General features: G+C 40.8%; 1 protein-coding gene across 1 annotated transcript; it reads right to left on the bottom strand.

Moving 5' to 3' along the window:
- Positions 1 to 15: 15 nt before the first annotated feature.
- Positions 16 to 432, bottom strand: LOC116529075 (60S ribosomal protein L39). The gene has a single exon (XM_032246560.1). It carries the CDS (start codon positions 400 to 402, stop codon positions 247 to 249), a length of 156 nt encoding a protein of 51 aa, XP_032102451.1. The 5' UTR covers positions 403 to 432; the 3' UTR covers positions 16 to 246.
- Positions 433 to 20,515: the final 20,083 nt, after the last annotated feature.

Raw genomic sequence — 20,515 nt, 5'->3', positions numbered from 1 at the left:
TTTTTTTTTTTTTTTTGAAAGGTCTCATATATTTATTACTGAACCCAGGCAACCAAAACCTTGTTTTGTTGTTTTTTAACATGAATAATGGAAGCACTGTGCGTTGTACTAATGCCTTCATAACAGATACAGAAAGGAAACTGTTCAAACTTCTCCAGATGGCGGTGACATTTTTCAGCTTGATTTGGTAACACGACTGTGACCTACAGACAGCATAAATATGTGTGCCATCACATGTGTAATTTCTTACAGACCAAGTTTGGTTCTTCTCCAATGTCTCCTTTTGGAGTTGTACCTGATTTTATTACCAGTTTTCATCCGAATCCACTGGGGAATGGGACGATTTTGCTTTTGTTTCTTGGCCAAGAATCGCTTAATCCTGAAAGTCTTGTGAGAAGACATGGCGAGAAACGGAGTAATGCACACACCACGATGGCGGAGAAAGGACTACTCCATGTTTTTTAATAATAAGACAAAATAGTAGATAGATATCAATTCTCTCTAAATTAATCTGCATCTAAATACAATCCCACTCAAAGTGTAAGCAGTTTTTTCTTTTTTATTATCTTATTGTTTTGAACTTGAAAAAAAAATGTGTCTCAAATCCATTTGGAAAAAAATGTGAAAATTGCCAAGAAAATTCTAAAAATAAAGGAAAAGAAGGATTCTATTATACTAAAATGTGTCTATAATAATTAAAATACTTTGTCCAAATAGGTAGATACATTAAAAATGGTAGTGCTAGATTAATCCATTTAAAAGAATGAAATGTATCAGGAAGAAATAAGGTGGGGAAAGGTTGAAGATACCCAGTTGTGTACAGTATGTATATTTTGGGAAACACACTTATTCTATACACACACACATGTACACATATATAAACACACATATATGTGTGTTTAGAATATAATAAGATTTATACAAAAGAAACTGTTACAGTGAATGGGTTACTTTCCATAGGGTGGGCCAGAGCTGGGGTAAGGAAGTGAGAATGGATAAGATAGGATTTTTGCTTTTCATCTTATCTTCTTCTGTAATTTTGAAATATTTTAATATTTTGCATGCATAGTTTTAAAAATATAAATTAGAGAGAAAAAGAGGCAAAAGGAGAAAGAGAAGGAGAAAAAGGCAAAAAACAACAGAGAATTGAAGAAATCAAGGACTGGCTTGGAAGCAGAACAGGTTACTTAACTTCTCTAAACCTGTTTCTTTTCTGTATAAAGGGGGTTATAATGTCTCTTGTGCCCAGTAGGGTTTTTTAATTTTGAATTTTTGTGGGTACATAGTAGGTATATGTATTCATGCGGTACATGAGACATTTTGATACAAGCATACAATGCATACTAATCACATCAGGGTAAACGGGGTATCCATCACCTCAAACTTTTATCCTTTCTTTGTCTTACAAACAATTCAATTATACTATTTTAGTTATTTTAAAATGTATAATAAATTATTGTTGACCACAATCACCCTGTTGTGCTATCAGATACTAGACCTTATTAATTCTAAGTGTATTTTTGTACTAATTTACCATCCTCATTCATTCCCCCTGCCCGCACTACCCTTCTCAGTCTCCGGTAACCATCATTCTACTCTCTTATCTCCATGAGTTCAATTGTTTTAAATTTTACCTTCCACGGCTCATGCCTGTAATCCCAGCACTTTGGAAGGCTGAGGCAGGCGGATCACCAGGTCAAGAGATCAAGACCATCCTGGCCAACATGGCGAAACCCTGTCTCTACTAATAATACAAAAATTATCTGGGCATGGTGGCGTGCGCCTGTAGTCCCAGCTATTCAGGAGGCTGAGGCAGGAATATGGCTTGAACCCAGGAGGCAGAGGTGGCAGTGAGCTGAGATTGCACCACTATGCTCCAGCCTGGCAACAGAGCTAGATTCTTCTCAAAAAAAAAAAAAAAAAATTAGCTTCCACAAATAAATAAGAACAAGTGAAGTTTGTTTTCCTGCTTCTGCTTATTTCACTTAACATAGTGACCTCCAGCTCCATCATGGTGTTGCAAATGACAGGATCTCATTCTTTTTATGGCTGAATAGTACTCCATTATGTATATGTACCACCTTTTCTTTCTTCATTCTTCTATTGATGAACACTTAGGTTGCTTCCCAACCTTGGCTATTATGAATAGTGCTGCAATAAACATGGGAGTGCAGATATCTCTTCGATATACTGATTTCCTTTCTTTTGGGTACATATCTAGCAGTGGGACTGTTGGATCATATGGTAGCTTCAGTGTTTTGAGGAATCTCCAAACTGTTCTCCATTATGGCTGTACTAATTTACATTCCCACCAAAAAGATGAAAGGATGCTCTCTTCTCTATATCCTTTCCAGTATTTGTTATTGTCTGTCTCTTGGATAAAAGCCTTTTTAGCTGGGGTAAGATGATATCTCATTGTAGTTGTGATTTGCATTTCTCTGGTGATCAGTGATGTTGAGTACCTTTTCATATACCTGTTTGCCATTTGTATGTGTTCTTTTGAGAAATGTCAATTTAGATCTTTGGCCCATTTAAAAATCAGATTATTAGATTTTTTTTTTCCTATAGCTCCTTATATATTCTGATTATTAATTTCTTATCAGGGATTTTTGTATGTTGATTTTGTATTCTGCAACTTTACTAAATTTGTTTATCAGTTCTAATAGTTTTTTGGTGGAATCTTTAGGTTTTTCCAAATATAATACCATATCATCAGCAAACAAGGATAATTTGACTTCTTTCTTTCCAATCTGGATGTCCTTCACTTCTTTCTCTTGTCTTATTGCTCTGGCTAGGACTTCCCACACAGTCGTTTTAAGAATCTAATGAAGTTACTTATGTAAAGGGGTTGGCCAATAATAAGCAAGCATTATATGACATCTATAATAGTATTTGCTACTACTAATTATTATTTTTATAGTCCAAGAAGTTTTCCAATAAATGTGCAGTTGAAAAATTACAGGAAAATTCCAAACTCATTCATAATTACATGGAAGATAGGCTTAGGGAAGCATGTTAGTTATGAGATCATAACAAGACAAGTTTTAATCTAATCAATTGCACTGTGGTCTGTCCAGGAATGTGTGAACAGAAGTGTGAATATGATCTGTGTGAAATCTAGAACATAGACTATTAGAGAAAGTGAGGGATGGTTTCATCTGTTAGGAGATGGATGCTGATAAAAATAACTCTGTGATTAAATTTTAACTCTTTGGATAGATTCTGCTATAGAGCAAGAATACCATGACCAACTAACACTTTGGCTATGATATGTACAATTTTGTAATAGATATCAGCCTGTATAGAGTTTGATTAGTGTGAGACCATCCTGGACAGTCTGATCTTTTGTTAGGACACAGAAAACATTGCATTTCTGAATCTAAAAAGCTGAGGTCTATACCCTAGAATTTTATAATCCCTATAAACAAGCTTTTGCTCTATGGGAATGACATGAATAAGCAGAAAATAGTTTTCTGTTTTGTAGAAACTCCAACATCAATGAAATAGCAGACGAATGAATAAATTAGTACTGGAAGGCATTGCCACACAAAATTGTAAATTCTATATTATGGTGTTGTTTGCACATGTAGGATTGCTTTCCCCTTGTTCACAGCAACTCCTTCTATCTTGTTTCATCCAGATGATCTACAAAACTTTACTGTGTTTGCCTTTGCAGACCACTCCATATTAGCTTTGCCATTTTCCCTTGCCACTAGACTCCGACATTCCTGGTCTGCCCCATGTCAGAATACAAGGCTTTTGGCTGCCTGCATAGCTCTTGCTTTCCCCTTATTTAACATCCTAACGCAAAGGTTACTTCCTTAGAGTCTGGGATCAAATCTCACCAATGCTTCCTCCAATTAACCTATGTAAGGTAGTCCTTCCTCCTTGTATCACCACCACATTCTTCTTCACAGCATCCAACTTCTTATGTATTTTATGGAGTATCTAGTCTTGTCTGATCAGAAGCAGATGTTTAGGTGGGATTAGACATGCAAGAGATTTACTGGGAGAATTGCCTGTGAAAGATGAAGGGAGAGGGAGCAAGAGGAAGTGAGGAGTGCTATTAACCTGCAGTGCAGGTCTGACACCTGTGAAGGGGAGAGCAAAGAAAGGAAGGAGAGCCGAGTAGAAAGAGCCTCAAACTTTGGCACATGTCAGAGAAAGTTTCAGCTAGGCCTACAGGGAATCATTGAACCAAAGGCACCCATTGGAGGAGGAGCTCCACGTCTTGTAGGAGTGGGTCTTCATTAATACTGGTGCCATGCTCAGTCATTGGTTGGAAACCCACAGGTTTGGCCTTGTTGCAAACACAATGATGGGTACAGAAGGGCAGCATCTGGGACTTTTAGTCATTTACATCCCTGCAGTTAGTTATCTGACCGAATGTTTGTGTGCTCCCTGTCCCCCATTAATATGTTAATACCCTAATTTTCAATGTAATGGCATTTAGAGGTAAGGCCATATGGGGGTAATTAAGTTTATATGAAGTCATGAGGCCCGCCCTCCTATGGTGGAATTAGTGCCTTTCTGAGAAGAAGAGACCAGAACTTGCTTTCCCTCCATCATGTAAGGGCACAAGATGACGAGGACTCTCTCTGCAAACCAGGAAGAGAGCCCTCACCAGACACTCAATATACTGACACCTTGATCTTGGACTTTCCAGTCTATAGAATTGTGAGACTTCCCAGCCTCCAGAACTGTAAGTGGCTGGTGGTGAAGCCATCCAAGTTAAGGTGTTTTGTTATTGCAGCCCAAACTGACAAAGGCACCAGGGTCTACTCCTTGTCCCAGATGAATTTCCTTTTCATGCAGTTTAGGTAGCAGCTCCTTGATGGTTCCTACGTTCCTCCCCTTCTGAGGGAAAACTTAGAAAAGGGAAGTTAGTGGTATAAAACGTAGTCCCAATCTGCGTAATTGGTCTCAGGGCCACAACTACCCCCATCCTCTCACTTTCCACTACCTTTTCCAACTTTCCTTCATGCTCAGCTATCCTCTCAGAAGTTCATGGTGACTTACCTGTTTATGTGACAAAACCTTCATTCCTAAGGAGCCTAAGCTCTTGGTTACCATACTCTTCTCAGCTTCCAAGGGAAAAACGAGTACTGGGAAACATCCAAGGAGATCACTGTGGTTCCACACATACTCCTTCCTGCCCCTTTTATACGTAAACCATTTTACCTCCTCCTACTCAACAAGGCAATTACCCTGCCGCAAGGGTGATTCCTTCTTTTGCCTGCTAGTTGACAGACACTGGGAAACAGAAAACATTACATTTCTGAATCTAAAAAGCTGAGGTCTAGACCCTAGAATTTTATAATCCTCATAAACAAACTTTTGCTCTATGGGCCTAACATGAATAAGCAGAAAATAGTTTTCTGTTTTGTAGACAAGGAGTAGACCCTGGTGTCTAAATTGCCCTGTCATTTTTTACAGTTCAATGGACCCTTGATATGTCCCTGGCAGGATTAGGGGATTAGGACCCTCCAAGCTTGAAGATCACAGAGCTAGAGCTCATTCCTTGGCTGGTCACTGGGAGTGATGGGAAATGGTATCGCCTGCTTCTAGCCCTTCATTTTGGACTCATAGATTCTTCTTATTAGAGACATAGTACCATAGGCAGTTCTCTCTGATTTAATGCATATGGTACTCTATCTTTTCAAAGTATTACATCTGAACTAACACTTCAGCTGTGACATTAGAAGGTTTTCTTCTGTTCTTTGAGACTGGATAATAGAATATGTGATATGATCAGCGGATCTCATGGTCATAGGCCAACTCACATACCTCTTTTGCTTTGAGATTAGTCCTCTGGTCAGATCTTATGATGTATGGGATACAATGTCTGTGTAAACTCCCGATTGGTACTGGCTAGGGCTCTATGTGAAGGAAAGACAAAGTCATACCAGAAGAGGAATCTATCCTGGGGAGCACAGACAGCTGCTCTTCTAACATACCTGGAGCCCAGTGGCCAGGGCTGACATGTCACCAAGTGGCCAGATGTTCTCTTTGAGGAATAGTGCCATGCTGGAGTGCAGCATTGGCCTCTGTTGCTGACAAATTGAGCAGCCACAGGCAACAGTAGCTGGATTGGCTTGATAAACAGCATGGTGTCCTCTGGGCCCTCCTACCCCACATAACCCTGGTGGATTTTCTGGGCATAATATAGCCGTGCATTTCATCACGCCCATGTCCTTCAGCCTTTGTATTCCTTCCCCTGTCATCTGCCAGGAAAACTCAGATATTTGCACTTTGCCCAGCATTGTTCAGCACTACCTCTAGGCATTTGAGAGCCATGCTGCTCCCGGAAGCCCTCACTGGATTGTTAAACCAGTGTCCTGTGAAGATGTCCCTAACAGAATACATTCTTTTTATCTGTCTTATATTTGACCCTATCAGTCAAACACCCTCAAAATCTAATCCCAGGGGTACTACTGTGGCTTCTGCTGGTACGTGACAGCTAACGCTTGCACCAGAGGTGATGTCCTTCAGTGTATCACCTCTTTCTTCCCTTGTCAGAACAGCACATACCTTGCCAGGTTCTGCTGGCACATTTGAAAGGAAAATAAATCTTAGGACCCCAGGTTAAAGCCAAGCTGGGAGTTACACAAACCAGCCTCCCATTTTATTCCTAAATAAGATATCTACAAAGATATAAAGCTATATACACCTTCCTCACAATTTGCTCACAAGGAAATTCCTGAGGACAAAGGTCAGACAGAACTCAAAGTCATCTCTCTGAGGCTCACCTGAGACAAATGCATATCTGATTGCTTCCTCTGCCCTATTGTTTAGGTAAAAATGCAGATTTACTGAGCCACACTAGATTGTGTATTCGATGGAAGGCTGATCAAGAACTCAAAAGAATGCAACCTTTTGTCTCTTATCTACTTATGACCTGGAAGCCCCCCCACCAAGTTGTCCTGCCGTCCGGGACAGAACTGATGTACATCTTACACATATTCATTGATGTCTCATGTCTCCCTAAAATGCCTAAAAGCAAGCTGTACCCTGACCCCCTTGGGCACAAGTTGTCAGGAACTTCTGAGACAGTGTCATGAGTGAGTCCTTAGCCTTGGCAAAATAAACTTTCTAACTTGATTGAGACCTGTCTCAGATACCTTGTGGTTTACACATGTAACCCTAGTTTTGACCCTAGCAATCAGAGAGGAGGAGGGCAGCTCCTTGTTGCTCTTGGGAATGAAGCACTATGGGGAAAGTGCTAGCCCTTACCAGATGTGTTTGTTTTCTATTGCTGCGTAGTGAATTACCACAGCCTTGGTGGTTTAAAACAACACCCTTGATTATCTCACAGCTTCTGTGGGTCAGGAGTCTGGGTGGGGCTGAGCTTGGTCCTCTCCTTAGGCTCTCAGAGGCTATAAAATAGATGTTAGCCAGGCTGTGATTTTCTTTCTGGAGCTTGGGATCCTCTTCCAAGTTCACGTAGCTGTTGATTGATAGAATTCTGTTCTTTGAGATTGCAGGGCTGAAGCCCCTACATTCTTGCTGGCTGTCAGCAGGGGCCACTCGCACTCCTGGAGGAGCCCACAGGCCCCTGTCATTCCCAGCCCTCTGTCAACATGGCAGCACCCTTCTTCAAGGCCGATTGGAGAACTCCTCTGATCTCTGGGAGGCTCTGAGTACCTATTTGGAGGATGTTCACCAGATTAAGTCAGGCCAACCAAGATCATCTCTCTTTTGGTTAACTCAGAGTCAACCGATTTGGGAACTTAATTACATCTGCAAAATCCCTTCACCTTCCCTGTATTCTATTGGCGAGAAACGAGTCACAAGTTCTGCCAGCACTTGAGGGAGGGTTGTCTACAAGGGTGCGACCCACTGAGGAGCACCATAAGGTGTATCTGCACACTAAGGACCAGTAGGTCCCTGCAGGGACATTGCGGTAAATCCAGAGAAGCAGCAGCCAGGTCCATCAGTCAATCATGTTTGCTGGAGCAGACTGAGCAGCACATTTTCATGGCCACCTCATGGCATCATCACAATTTGTAATTCATGAATTTAATAATATAGTATATGTGTATCATGTGTATCATGTGTCTTCCCTGCTGGAATATAAATTCTACAGAGGGAGGGACTAAATGAGTCTGTCAGTGTTGTATTGTCACTGCCTAGCACAATGCCTTTTGTATGTAAGTAGAAGCTAAGAATACTTAAGTGAATGAATGAACAGCTGCAGTAGCAGCATCACTTTTATACTTGGACACTGTACCCTGAACAGATTTAACCGATCTAAGGGTAATTTCCTGATCCAAGCTAAGCCAATGAGTCTCTTCCCTAATAATTTTGAGTTGAGGTTGACAGACAGTTGAGCTAGCCGTAATCTAGGTGGCTGCACTGGTGGTAGCTGGCCTCCAGAAGGTTTTCTGCCTTGTGGACCAAGGAACAAAGGACATAGTTTGCAGCATGAGGGAATGCCACAGATGTGACAAAAGTAGAGAGGAGACACAGAACCCCTGCAGTGCTCCAGAATGCCTGTTTCCCCTGGGACCTCTTCCTTGACTCTCAAAAGGTTCCACAGTACCCTTCCCACAAAGTTCCCTTTTTTGATTAAAGTACTTTAAGTTGGATTCGTGAGTCCTACATAATACACTTCGGAGGTGTTAAAACAGAAGGCAGCAGGGTGTGGTGGCTCATGCCTGTAATTCCAGCACTTTAGGAGGCTGAGGCAGGCAGATGCTTGAGCCCAAGAGGTTGAGACCAGCCTGGGCAACATGGCAAGACCCTGTCTTTACAAAAAATACAAAAATCAACCAGGTGCTAATATACTTTGGAGGTGTTAAAACACAGGGAAGCAGGGTGTGGTGGGGTGCACTGATAGTCCCACCTCCTTGTGGGGCTGAGGTGGGAGGATTGCTTGAGCCCAGGAGGTCGAGACTTCAGTAGCCGTGATTGTGCCACTACACTCCAGCATGGGCAACAGAACGAGACCCTGTCTCAAACAAACAAACAAAAGCACAGGGCAGCTGGCAGTTCCCTGGCCTTCCTTCATATAAAACAGACAGGCTGTGAGGATAGGGCTTTAAGGAATGAGAGAAGAGCTTCAGGAATGGCTACACTCTACTCTCCAGAGAACAGGCCAGGCACAGAGGATGGAGGCCAGGAAAGAAATAAAGCCATCCAAACTGGAAGGAAAGAAGTAAAATGTTCTCTCCGTTTGCAGAGAACATGATCATATATGTAGAAAACCTTAAAGATTCACCAAAAAACCTGTTAGAACTAATGAATGAATTTAGTAAAGTTGCACAACACAAAATCAACATACCAAAATAAGTGGTGTTTCTACACAAAAAAACAAGGAGCTCTCCAAAAAAGAAGTTAAGAAAACAATCTCATTTGCAACAGCAGCAAAAAGAAGAGAATACTTAGGAATAAATAAAGGACAGAGGTCACGGATTCTGTGCGAAGGAGGAGCAGGCAGGAGACCGTGTGTGGGGGTGTGAAGCAGCTGTCTTTGGGGAACGAGAATCATTGTGCCACTCCAAGTTGCTGGTTCAACCTGTGCTGTCCCGCCAAGCAGAAAGATCATCCAGTCGTGGGAGAAGTCAGCACTGTTTTCCCACTGCAGGCTCCTTGAGACATCACACAAATCAGAAGATACAAATGGAAATTGGCAGGATATTCTATAAGACATTAATTTATACTTTAATTAATTAAGCATCATTAAGGTGAAATAAAAAAGGCTGCAGTGAAAGGAAGAGGGTCTGGACACTGAGGAGCACAAAAAACCAGCTGAAGTTTCACTCTTCTTGTGTCCCATCCTCTGGAACAATGGGTGACAAAGGGAGCACAGTGCAGCAGAAACAGGAGAGTTCAATAGAATGGGTGCTCAATGGGAAAATAGAAAATGTTGGCACAATTGTAGATGGGACAGGTGGGTGTCCAGTGAGACATAAAGGCAGGGAGGAACAGATGAAAGGATCAGAGAGATATTCTATTTCTTCTAAATAAGAAGGGAGTAAAGGAAACATTTATTTATTTACTCTTTCATTTAGCAAATTTTCATGAGCACCTACTATGTGCCAGGCACTTTTTTAGTGCTGATGATACAGTGATGAACTAGACAGGTAGAGTGCTTGCCTTCACAGAGTCAGCTTTCTTGTGACTTGTGTGGAGAGCACATGGCTTGTCACCACTTCTTCTCCATGTTAAAGGAAGGACTGACTCCATGAACACTCGAGTGAGCGCACGGGTCTTTCTCCTAGCCCCAGATGCCATCTTTAGAGAAGTAGTGAGTGTGGAGTGAGAGCTGGGACAGGGGAGGCACCACAGCATATTAAGGGCTCAGGCTTGGGGAGAAGGCAAGAGAAGAGAAAGACCTTCCCTTTAGGATCACGTTCGCTGTGGCAGAGATAGCTAGCTGACCACCAAAGTGCATACTTTTCTCATAGCAGAGAAGCAGCTTCTGCCTCAGCCTCTGGAGTGGCTGGGATTACATAGCTAGGGATTATGGTTCCCCTTGTCCAGGCCAGGATTTTTTTTTTTTTTTTTTTTGAGATGGAGTGTTGTTGCCCAGAACGGTGCAATCTTCACTCACTGCAACCTCCACCTCCTGGGTTCAAGGGATTCTCCTGCCTCGGCCTCCCAAGTAGCTGGGATTACAGGCATGCGCCACCATGCCTGGCCATGAGACCAGCTCAAGGGTGAGCTCAGTGATCCACTTAGATTCTGACCCTCAGAGACAATCTCTGACAGCACGGTAACTGAAAATACTCTCAGACATAGACAGAGTATACTCTACTGGACAAGACTAGATCTGGGATAAGGAGATCATTGTCCTAATCACAACTTTGCTCCTGACAGCCTCCCCTTCCTAAGCAGTTAACTCCTGCCAAATCCATGTTCACCCTGGAGCCAGTGCTACCTGTGAAGACCACTGGGTTGTGAGAAATAAATGGAAACCAAGCCTATGAAAGAACTTACAATGCAAGATATTTGGGGCAAGTTCATCCCATCACTAAACATTCTACACTACAAAGTTACAGAAAAGAGGTTCTGATTGCAGATTTCACAAGGCCAGTGCAGCAACGTGGGATGCCACTTTTCTCTAAAGCTTTAGAAGGCCAGAAGCAAGGCTGAATTTCAGTTTTGGGGATTACATCAGAATGGGATTTTCTTTGGACTCACACCCAAAGGTTAAAATGAGATTATGAAATGTCAGGAAAAACTGTTCACAACATTTTCTTTTTCTTTCTTTTTTTTTTTTTCAAGAAGGAGTTTTGCTCTTGTCGCCCAGGCTGGAGTGCAATGGCGCAATCTCGGCTTACTGCAACCTCCACCTCCTAGGTTCAAGCTATTCTCCTGCCTCAGTCTCCCGAGTAGCTGGGATTATAGGCACCCACCACTATGTCCAGCAGGGACAGGGTTTCACCATGTTGGCCAGGCTGCTCTTGAACTCATGACCTCAGGTGATCCATCCACCACGGCCTCCCAAAGTGCTGAGATTACAGGCGTGAGCCACCGCACCCGGCCACAACATTTTCAAGTCAGTCAAGCCTGTAGTTCCTTCTTGTTCTTATTTCCCATCAATCTGTGGCCATGAGGTAGGGAGAGAGAAAAGCAGTGGATTTTTGTTTTCTCTGCCACATCAAGGTAAAGTCTAGTAAAGTCACCAAATATCTTGAAGCCTCGATTCCCTCACTTGTTAAACTGAAAACTTCCTACATTTGTGGTGAGGCTTAAATGAATGATCACCTTGCACAAAGTAGTCTTTTGCAAATATCAGGTATTATTTGGCAAAGTTATTGTTCATTTTCAGCTCCATTGCTACTTGGAATAAAGATGAGTAATGAAGGCCAGAGATATTAATAAATAAAAAGAAATTTGGGGATTGCCTCTAGATTTTCAAAATTTATGGTATTTTGCTTCTTTCACCACAAATTGAAGCTTAGCTGTAAAGTTCTATTCTACTGCCATGAAAGGAAATGTTTATACATCAACATGGATAAATCTCAACATATTTTGTGCACCAAAGAAAGTCTCAAAAGAACATATTATATAGAATATAATTCAGTTTATATAAAATTCAGAGAAACACACAACCAATAAACTGTTAATAACCTACATTTCGTGTAAAATTATAAAAATGAGGGAGAGGGAATATGTTGAAGAGAGTATAGTGATTTATAAATTACAATGACGTATTTCTTAAGCTGGTTGAAGGCACGACATGATATAAAATAACCATTTGATTATTTTTATTTAATGTATAATTTTTTTTAATTTTATTGCATTTTAGGTTTTGGGGTACATGTGAAGAACATGCAAGATTGTTGCAAAGGCACACACGTGGCAGTGTGATCTGCTGCCTTCCTCCCCATCACCCACATCTAGCACTTCTCCCCTTGCTATCTCTCCCCAACTCCCCTCCCCTTGCTGTCCCTCCCCTATTTCCCCCCAACAGACCCCAGTGTGTAGTGCTCCCCTCCCTGTGTCCATGTGTTCTCATTGTTCAACACCCGCCTATGAGTGTGAATATGTGGTGTTTGATCTTCTGCTCTGTGTCAGTTTGCTGAGAATGATGGTTTCCAGGTTCATCCATGTCCCTACAAAGGACACGAACTCATCGTTTTTTATGGCTGCATAATATTCCATGGTGATATGTGCCACATTTTCCCTGTCCAGTCTATCATCGATGGGCATTTGGGTTGTTTCCAGGTCTTTGCTATTGTAAACAGTGCTGCAGTGAACATTCGTGTGCACGCGTCCTTATAGTAGAACGATTTATAATCCTTTGGATATATACCCAGTAACAGGATTGCTGGGTCAAATGGAATTTCTATTTCTAAGTCCTTCAGGAATCGCCACACTGTCTTCCACAATGGTTGAACTAATTTACACTCCCATCAACAGTGTAAAAGTGTTCCTATTTCTCCACATCCTCTCCAGCATCTGTTGTCTCCAGATTTTTTAATGATCGCCATTCTAAGTGGCGTGAGATGGTATCTCAATGTAGTTTTGATTTGCATTTCTCTGATGACCAGTGATGATGAGCATTTTTTCCTATGCTTGTTGGCCTCATGTATGTCTTCTTTTGTAAAGTATCTGTTCATATCCTTTGCCCACTTTTGAATGGGCTTGTTTGTTTTTTTTTCTTGTAAATCTGTTTTAGTTCTTTGTAAATTCTGGATATCAGCCCTTTGTCAGATGGGTAAACTGCAAAAATTTTTTCCCATTCTGTTGGTTGCCGATTCACCCTAATGACTGTTTCTTTTGGTGTGCAGAAGCTGTAGAGTTTGATTAGGTCTAATGTATAATTTAATAAATAGTTTAAGAGTAGTTCAACAAGTTGAAACAATAGTTTCAACAAATATAAATATGTATATTTAATATATATTTTATGTTTATATATTTACATTTACTATGTCTATTTAATATATGTATATATGTATACACACGTCCATACTGCATTTACAGTCATGTGTCTCCTGGTTGATCTGTCATTGTATGAACATTACAGAGTGTACTTACACAAACCTACGTGGTGTAATCTACTACACACCTAGATATAGCGTATTGCTCCTAGACTACAAACCTGTACAGCATGATATTGTAGGCAATTGTAACACAGTGGCATTTGTGTATCTTAACATATCTAAACATAGAAAAAGCATAGTAAAAATGTTGTATAAAAGATTACAAAATGGTACGCCTGCCTAGGGCAGTTAGGAGCTTGCAAGACTAAAAGTCGGTCTAAGTCAGGGAGTGAGTTGTGAGTGAGTGTGAAGGCCTAGGACATCACTGTATACTACTGTGGACTTCACAAACACTGCATGCTTCAGCTATACTAAATTCATTTTTTAAAGTTTTCTTTCTTTAATAATAATTAACTTTAGCTTATGTAATTGTTTACTTAACAAACTAAAAAAAAAAGCTTTTTGACTCTTTTATAACAACACTTAGCTTAAAACACAAACACATCCTACCTCTGTACAAAAAAAGAAATTCTTTCTTTATATCAGATATACCATGGCTCACAGCAATTTAGGAGGCCAAGGTGGGAGGATTGCTCAAGGTTAGGAGTTCAAGACTGGCCTGGTCAACATAGTGAGGGACAGTCTACAAAAAATAAAAAAATTAGTCAGGCAAGGTGTTGTGCACCTGTAGACCTGGTTAATCTGGAGGCTGAGGCAGGAGGATCATTTGAGGCCAGGAATTTGAGGCTGCAATGAACAAAGATCACGCCACTGCATTCCAGTTTGGATGACAGAGCAAGACCCTGTCCTTAAAATTATATATGGATATTTTCTTTCTTTTTATCCTTATCCTGTAAGCTTTAATTCTCTGTAATTTTCTTTAACTTTTAAAACTTTTATTAAAAAATAAGATACAAGCTGGGTACAGTGGCCCATACCTGTAATCCTAGCACCTTGGGAGGCTGAGGTGGGAGGATGGCCTGAGCCCAGGAGGTTGAGGCTACAGTGAGCTGTGATCATGCCGGCCTGGGCAACAGAATGAGACCCTGTCTTAAACAACAACAACAAAAATGAAGACACAAACACACATTAACCTAGGCCTACACAGGGTCAGATTCATCAACATCATTGTCTTCCTCTTCCACATCTTGTCCCACTAAAAGGTCTTCAGGGCAATAACACACATGTTATCTCCTATAATAACAATACCTTCTTCTGGAATACTTCCTGAAGGACCTGCCTGAGGCTGTTTTGCAGTTAACTTTTTTTTTTAATATGTAGAAGGAGTATACTCTAAAATAATAAAAAAGTATAGTAAACTCATAAACTAGTAACACATTTATTATCATTATAAAGTATTATGTCCTGTACGTAATTGTATGTGCTATGTGTTTGTTTACACCGGCATCACGACAAACTTGTGAGTAACACGTTGCCCTATGACATTACAATGGCTATGACACTAGGTGATAGGAATTTTTCAGCTCCACTATAATCTTATGGGACCACTGTTGTATGTGTGGTCCATCATTGACTGCACCCTGAACTGCTGTTGTGTGGTGCATGACTCTGTGTGTGTGTGTGTGTGTGTGTGTGTGTGTGTGTTCCTTCTCGGCATATAGAATATACCTCATTAAAGAAAAATTTTAAGATTCTCCATGCCTCTGTAATAATACTGTAATAAAGTCTTATTGATGTAATAATTTTTTTCTCTTGGTTTGTTGTTCACGGCTCAGCTTGGACCATCAGTAAACTTCATGTAAGGCCAGCTCCCCACTCCCTGTCTATGTCACACCACAGTGGACTTTTTTCAGTTTCTCAGGTTTGCCCCATGTCTCCTGCCTGTTGGAGGGACTTTGTGTTTGCCTTTCCCTCTGTCTGAAGGTGCTCCCTCTCCAGCATTTTTTTTTTAATGCAGTCTTGCTCTGTCACCCAGGTTGGAGTGCAGTGGTGCAATCTCAGCTCACTGCAACCTCTGCCTCCGGGGTTCAAGCGATTCTCCCACCTCAGCCTCCTGAGTAGCTAGGATTACAGGTGTGCACCACCATGCCTGGCTAATTTTGTATTTTTAGAAGAGACACTGTTTCATCATGTTGGCCAGGCTGGTCTCGAACTCTTGTCCTCAAGTGATTTGCTGGCCTCGGCCTCCCAAACTGCTGTGATTACAGGTGTAATCCAGTCTCTCCTGTCCTTTAGATCTCATTTTAAACCTCATTTCTTTTGTGATGTCTAAGGGACACCAGCACCCTGGCACATTTGAAAAACCATGTATAACTTTTGACTCCCCCCATACTTAACTATTAACATCCTACTGTTGACTGGAAGCCTTACTGATAACACAGTCAACTTACACATACCTTGTGTGTTATGTGTATTATATACTGTATTCTTACAATAAAGTAAGCTAGAGAAAGAAAATCTTACTAGAAAACTATCAGGAAAAGAAAATATATTTACTCTTCATTAAGTGGAAGTGGATCATCCTAAATATCTTCTCCCTTGTCATCTTCATGCTGAGTGGCCTGAAGAGGAGGAGGAAGAGGAGGAGTTGGTTTTGCTGTCTCTGGGGTGGCAGAGGCAGAAGAAAGTCCATGTATAAGTGGACCTGTGCAGATTCAAACCCATATTGTTAGAGAGTCAACTGCACTCAAATTCTGTCTTCCCAGCTGCCTGTAAGCCATTGGAGAGCAATGACCCTATTTGTCTGGTTTATTGCTGAATCACTAGTGCGCGGCTCAGGCATCTAGTGGGTATATGACAATAGGTGTTGAATGAATGAATAAATGAATGGCAAAGCCAGTAGATCCCCACTGGCAGGTGTGAATATGAAATTATAATATAAATTTTATCAGCCACAGTTTGGGCATTGTTTGATCTGTGCTTTTCTAAGTACTTGATGGCCAATTAGCACCAGCTCTAGACAATAGAAAGTGTTGTCACTGAGATTTACCTTTATTACATTTAATCTGGCCTGGCAATTGCTTCTTACTGATTGTAATAAATTGGGATTGGCATCATGATGTCATTTTAAATGCCTCTATAAGGTCCTTCTTTGACTGCTAGGTAAGAAAAAATAGCAGGTTGGTCTTAGAGAGTGGCACAGGATAATGCATTATTTGTTATCACTGTTCAATCAGAAAGTGCATGAAGGAGACACATAATTCATCTAGACAGCAATCACCATGGAGTTATGCAGGTCTCTTATGTAGGTGATGAAACAGCCAAATTCCCTGACAGTGGTGAATTATTCCTCATGTCATTAATAGCGATGCCAAAAGAAGCTTCAAGGCCACAGACATGGAGAATGGGGGGCTCTTCAAACCACACAAGTAAAAATGTGATATGTTTTATTGCTTTATTTTAATCTTGATCATTGGGGTCTTAAAATAATAAGAATGCTAAGCCTAGCCAATAGGTAGGGTGATTAGGGTGATGAATTTTTAGTTGTCAATGGTGTTAGGAATGCTGGCTTCTGTCCACACCAAGCCTGGGCCGGGGCCCCTGTGTCTCCTCATCCTTGTACCATCCCCATGGATCAGCTGCTGCCTCAGATCCTAACAAAGGGTGCATGACACACAGCATTTTTCCCCTTTTCATTTATAGTCACATAATTCAGCAAATACATATTCCCTTTTCTGTCACAAAGTATTGGCCAGATGTAATAAATCTCTGATTTTTAAAAGCCTTGTAGTATGAGAGACAGGCTAACATATGAATTTCAAATCTGGTGATTAGAAAGTGTTTTGAATGGCCTTGAGAACTGCAGGTAAAACATTAAATTGTACTAATATTCTTGTTTAGTTAAACTTTTTAATGTTTTAAAAAGCCCTTCATAATATTATGGATAAGTAAATTCTTGGGCCTGATTTCAATTTGAGTCAAATTCCGACTAATAATGTTACACCCATAAACCTTCTTCTTAACAGCCCATAACATTAAACTGAAAACAGAATTCTGAAAGCACACTTTTATGCTGCCTACCTATGAAATACGTATTACAGACTTGCGACAGATGTCTTTAATAGACATTGTTATTAAAAAGAATATTATATAAAATAAATTTAGATTGTGAGTCTAGTCCAATTACTAAAGGAATACTTCTGCATGTTCAGATAATCACATCTACACTTAATTGGAAAAAAAAAACAACCTGTAGACATTATAATCTTCGGGTAGCAGCCACCTACTCATCTACCCATCCAGCTCATCATCCCGGATTAGGACTTGTTTGCATCTTCTCTGTATTATAAGCCCCCATTTTCAGGAAATTAGAAGTTGGTCACGATAAAGAACTCCAGTTAATAAGCATCAGCCTACGAGCAAAGTTCTTATAAAAATCTCGGGGGGAAAAAGTTAGCTCTTTTTATGGGCACTGAAGAAAGTTTTGTGGTTTCAGGCACTTTTAAGTTTTTTAAGTTGAAAAATCACTTAGAATTTAAGCAGAGAAAAGGAAAATTCCAAGTCCATAATATGGATTAATGCCTCTGGTATGTTATGGAGACAACACAAAGCTAGTAAGAACAGCTAAACTACTTGCGGGAAAGTATGCTATATTGTGAATGAATATTTCAAGAAAAACCACTGCTTATACCAGCATTGAATTTCAGTTTCTGCCTTCAGGCCGACAATATGAAAAAATATTATCCACTACAGCTGATTAGGTAATAATGGGGATTTACATGTCATCTTTTATTATAAGCTATTAAACAAAGTTAGATGGAAAGGTTTATTGTTCTGGTCAGTGGTGTGCCCTTTTGGTGGCCGGGTGAAACGGAGGTAAATCAGAGGTAAATGGCCAGTGAGATAGCCCTGGTAATGCCATTCTCTGTTAATAGAGGAAGAGCATGAAGGAGGGCCTTACCCAAGATCACAGGTAAATCAGAGCTGAAGGGAGGGTATGTTTGCAATGCGTCAGGCTGTGGCCTCATCCTATTTATTTACTCTGTGTTTGGGCAGGTCTGAGATAATGAGACGGATCAGCATTTAAAACAGTGTTGCCACTGGCTGAGGCTTCATAGAAGAGCAGAGTGTGTGCTCTAGAGCAGACAAACCTTGAGTTGATCCTTATTCTGCAGCTTACCTGCTAAATGACTTTGGAAGGTTACCTGAGCATTGGTTTATTCATCTGCAAAAGGAGGCTAAAAGAAATACATACCTCATAGGTAGTTGTAGGGGTTACCTAAATGATATTTGTTTGGATATTTGTCTCCTCCAAAGCTCATGTTAAAATTTGATCCACAATGTTGGAGGTGGGCCTGGTGGGAGGTGTTAGGGTTGTGGGGGCAGATCCCTCAGGAATGGCTTGTTGCCAAGCTTGGGTAATGAGTGAGTTCTTGCTCTATTAGTTCCCAGGAGAAGTAATTGTTAAAAAGAGCCTGGCAACTCCCCACCCCGTCTCTCTCTCTTTTGCTCTCACACTGTGATCTCCACACAAGCCAGCTCCCCTTTGCTTTCCACCATAAATGGGAGGAGCCTGAAGCCCTCATCAGAAGCTGAGCAAATCCTGGTGCCATGCTTCTTGTACAGCCTGCAGAACTGTGAGCCAAGCAAACCTCTTTTCTCTATAAATTACCCAACCTTTGTATTCCTTTATAGCATCACAAATGGAAAGATAATAAGGAGAAAAATTGGCAAGTAGCGACAGTCAGTACACATTTGCCGTTTTTTTCCCTCCTCCTCCTCCTCCTTCCCCTCCTCCCCCTCCTTCTCCTCCTCCCCCTCCTTCTCCTCCTCCCCCTCCTCCCTCTCCTCCTCTTCCTCTTTCTTCTTCATATTCTTCTTCCGATTCCTAATCTTGCTTCCCAATTATTTGTAAGTTATATTTCAGGTGTAGCATCTACAATGATAGATCTACTACTTTTGTGTATGTAAGAAATAGCAGACTTTACTTTTTTTTTTTTTTTTTTTGAGACAGAGTCTTGTTCTGTCGCCAGGCACCAGGCTGGAGTGCAATGGCACAATCTTGGCTCACTGCAACCTCTGCCTCATGGGTTCAAGCAATTCTCCTGCCTCAGCCTCCTGAGTAGCTGGGATTACAGGCACGTGCCACCATGTAATTTTTATATTTTTTAGTAGAGACAGGGTTTCACCACGTTGGCCAGGATGGTCTTGATCTCTTGGCCTTATGATCTGCCTGCCTCAGCCTCCCAAAGTGCTGGGATTATAGGCATGAGCAACCGTACCCAGCCCAGACTTTACTTTTACACATTTTATGAAACCTGGTCGTGGAGTTTATAAAGGAGCAACAATGAAAAGAGGGCCAAGTTAGAATTCAAAAAATTTGGCTCTTGACCCCAGCTCCTCCATTTACTTGAGCATCAGGGTGTGTGTGTGTGCGTGTGTACACCTGTGTGTGTATGTTTGTGTGTGTGTGTATGTGTGTATATGCAAAGTTGAATACTAAATCTTACCTACCTCATACAGTTCCTGTGAGGGTTGTATGGGAACATAGATGATGAACCCATTTTGAAAACTGTAAAGCACTTAGCTTGAATACATTAGTTTCTGATTTTTATTATGCTCAAAGTCACTTATGAAGATTGATTTCTAGATCCATATCTTTTTCCTAAAAGTTTATCCTAACTTGGAGCAATTGTTATTTATGACTATTAAGAGACATGACATTAGTTTTGATGACAACCCTTGATAAACTAAAAATGGAACAATAGTTTAATAGCACTATTCAGCTTTTCTCCTTTTTTTGAAAAGTTGAGCCCTCACAATTTATTGCAGCAAGGAGAAAGGCTGTATTGCTTAATAATGGTTCTACTAAAGTTCACCAAATTGTACTTGATGTTCTGACATTTATTGCTTACAGAATATGTGTTTTCCACCTGGCCTTATTAAACACACACACACCCCTTGCTTGGATATCAAAGTGGCCATACTAGTATGGTTAGAACAACCAGAGAAATTAGATTTGTCTGAAACTTCAGGGCTTCAAGAGCTAATCTCAAGTGACAGAGCTATTGAAACATTTTAACCAAGAGAAGAACCTTACCTTAGAAAAGCAAAAACATTTTGTGCAAATAAACTGTCTCCTTCCTCTGGCAAGGTTGTTTATGCTTAGTCATTGGAAAGTT

This window comes from Sapajus apella, unplaced genomic scaffold (genome assembly GCF_009761245.1).
Source record: "Sapajus apella isolate SASKATOON/1434 unplaced genomic scaffold, GSC_monkey_1.0 scaffold61, whole genome shotgun sequence".
Taxonomy (NCBI): Eukaryota; Metazoa; Chordata; class Mammalia; order Primates; family Cebidae; genus Sapajus; species Sapajus apella.
The sequence above is the reverse complement of the archived record's forward strand: the minus strand, read 5'-3'. Positions and strand labels throughout refer to the sequence as shown.

Excerpts from the sequence above, each read along its gene's own strand:
- LOC116529075 (XM_032246560.1), bottom strand. The coding sequence starts at position 402 with ATGTCTTCTCACAAGACTTTCAGGATTAAGCGATTCTTGGCCAAGAAA.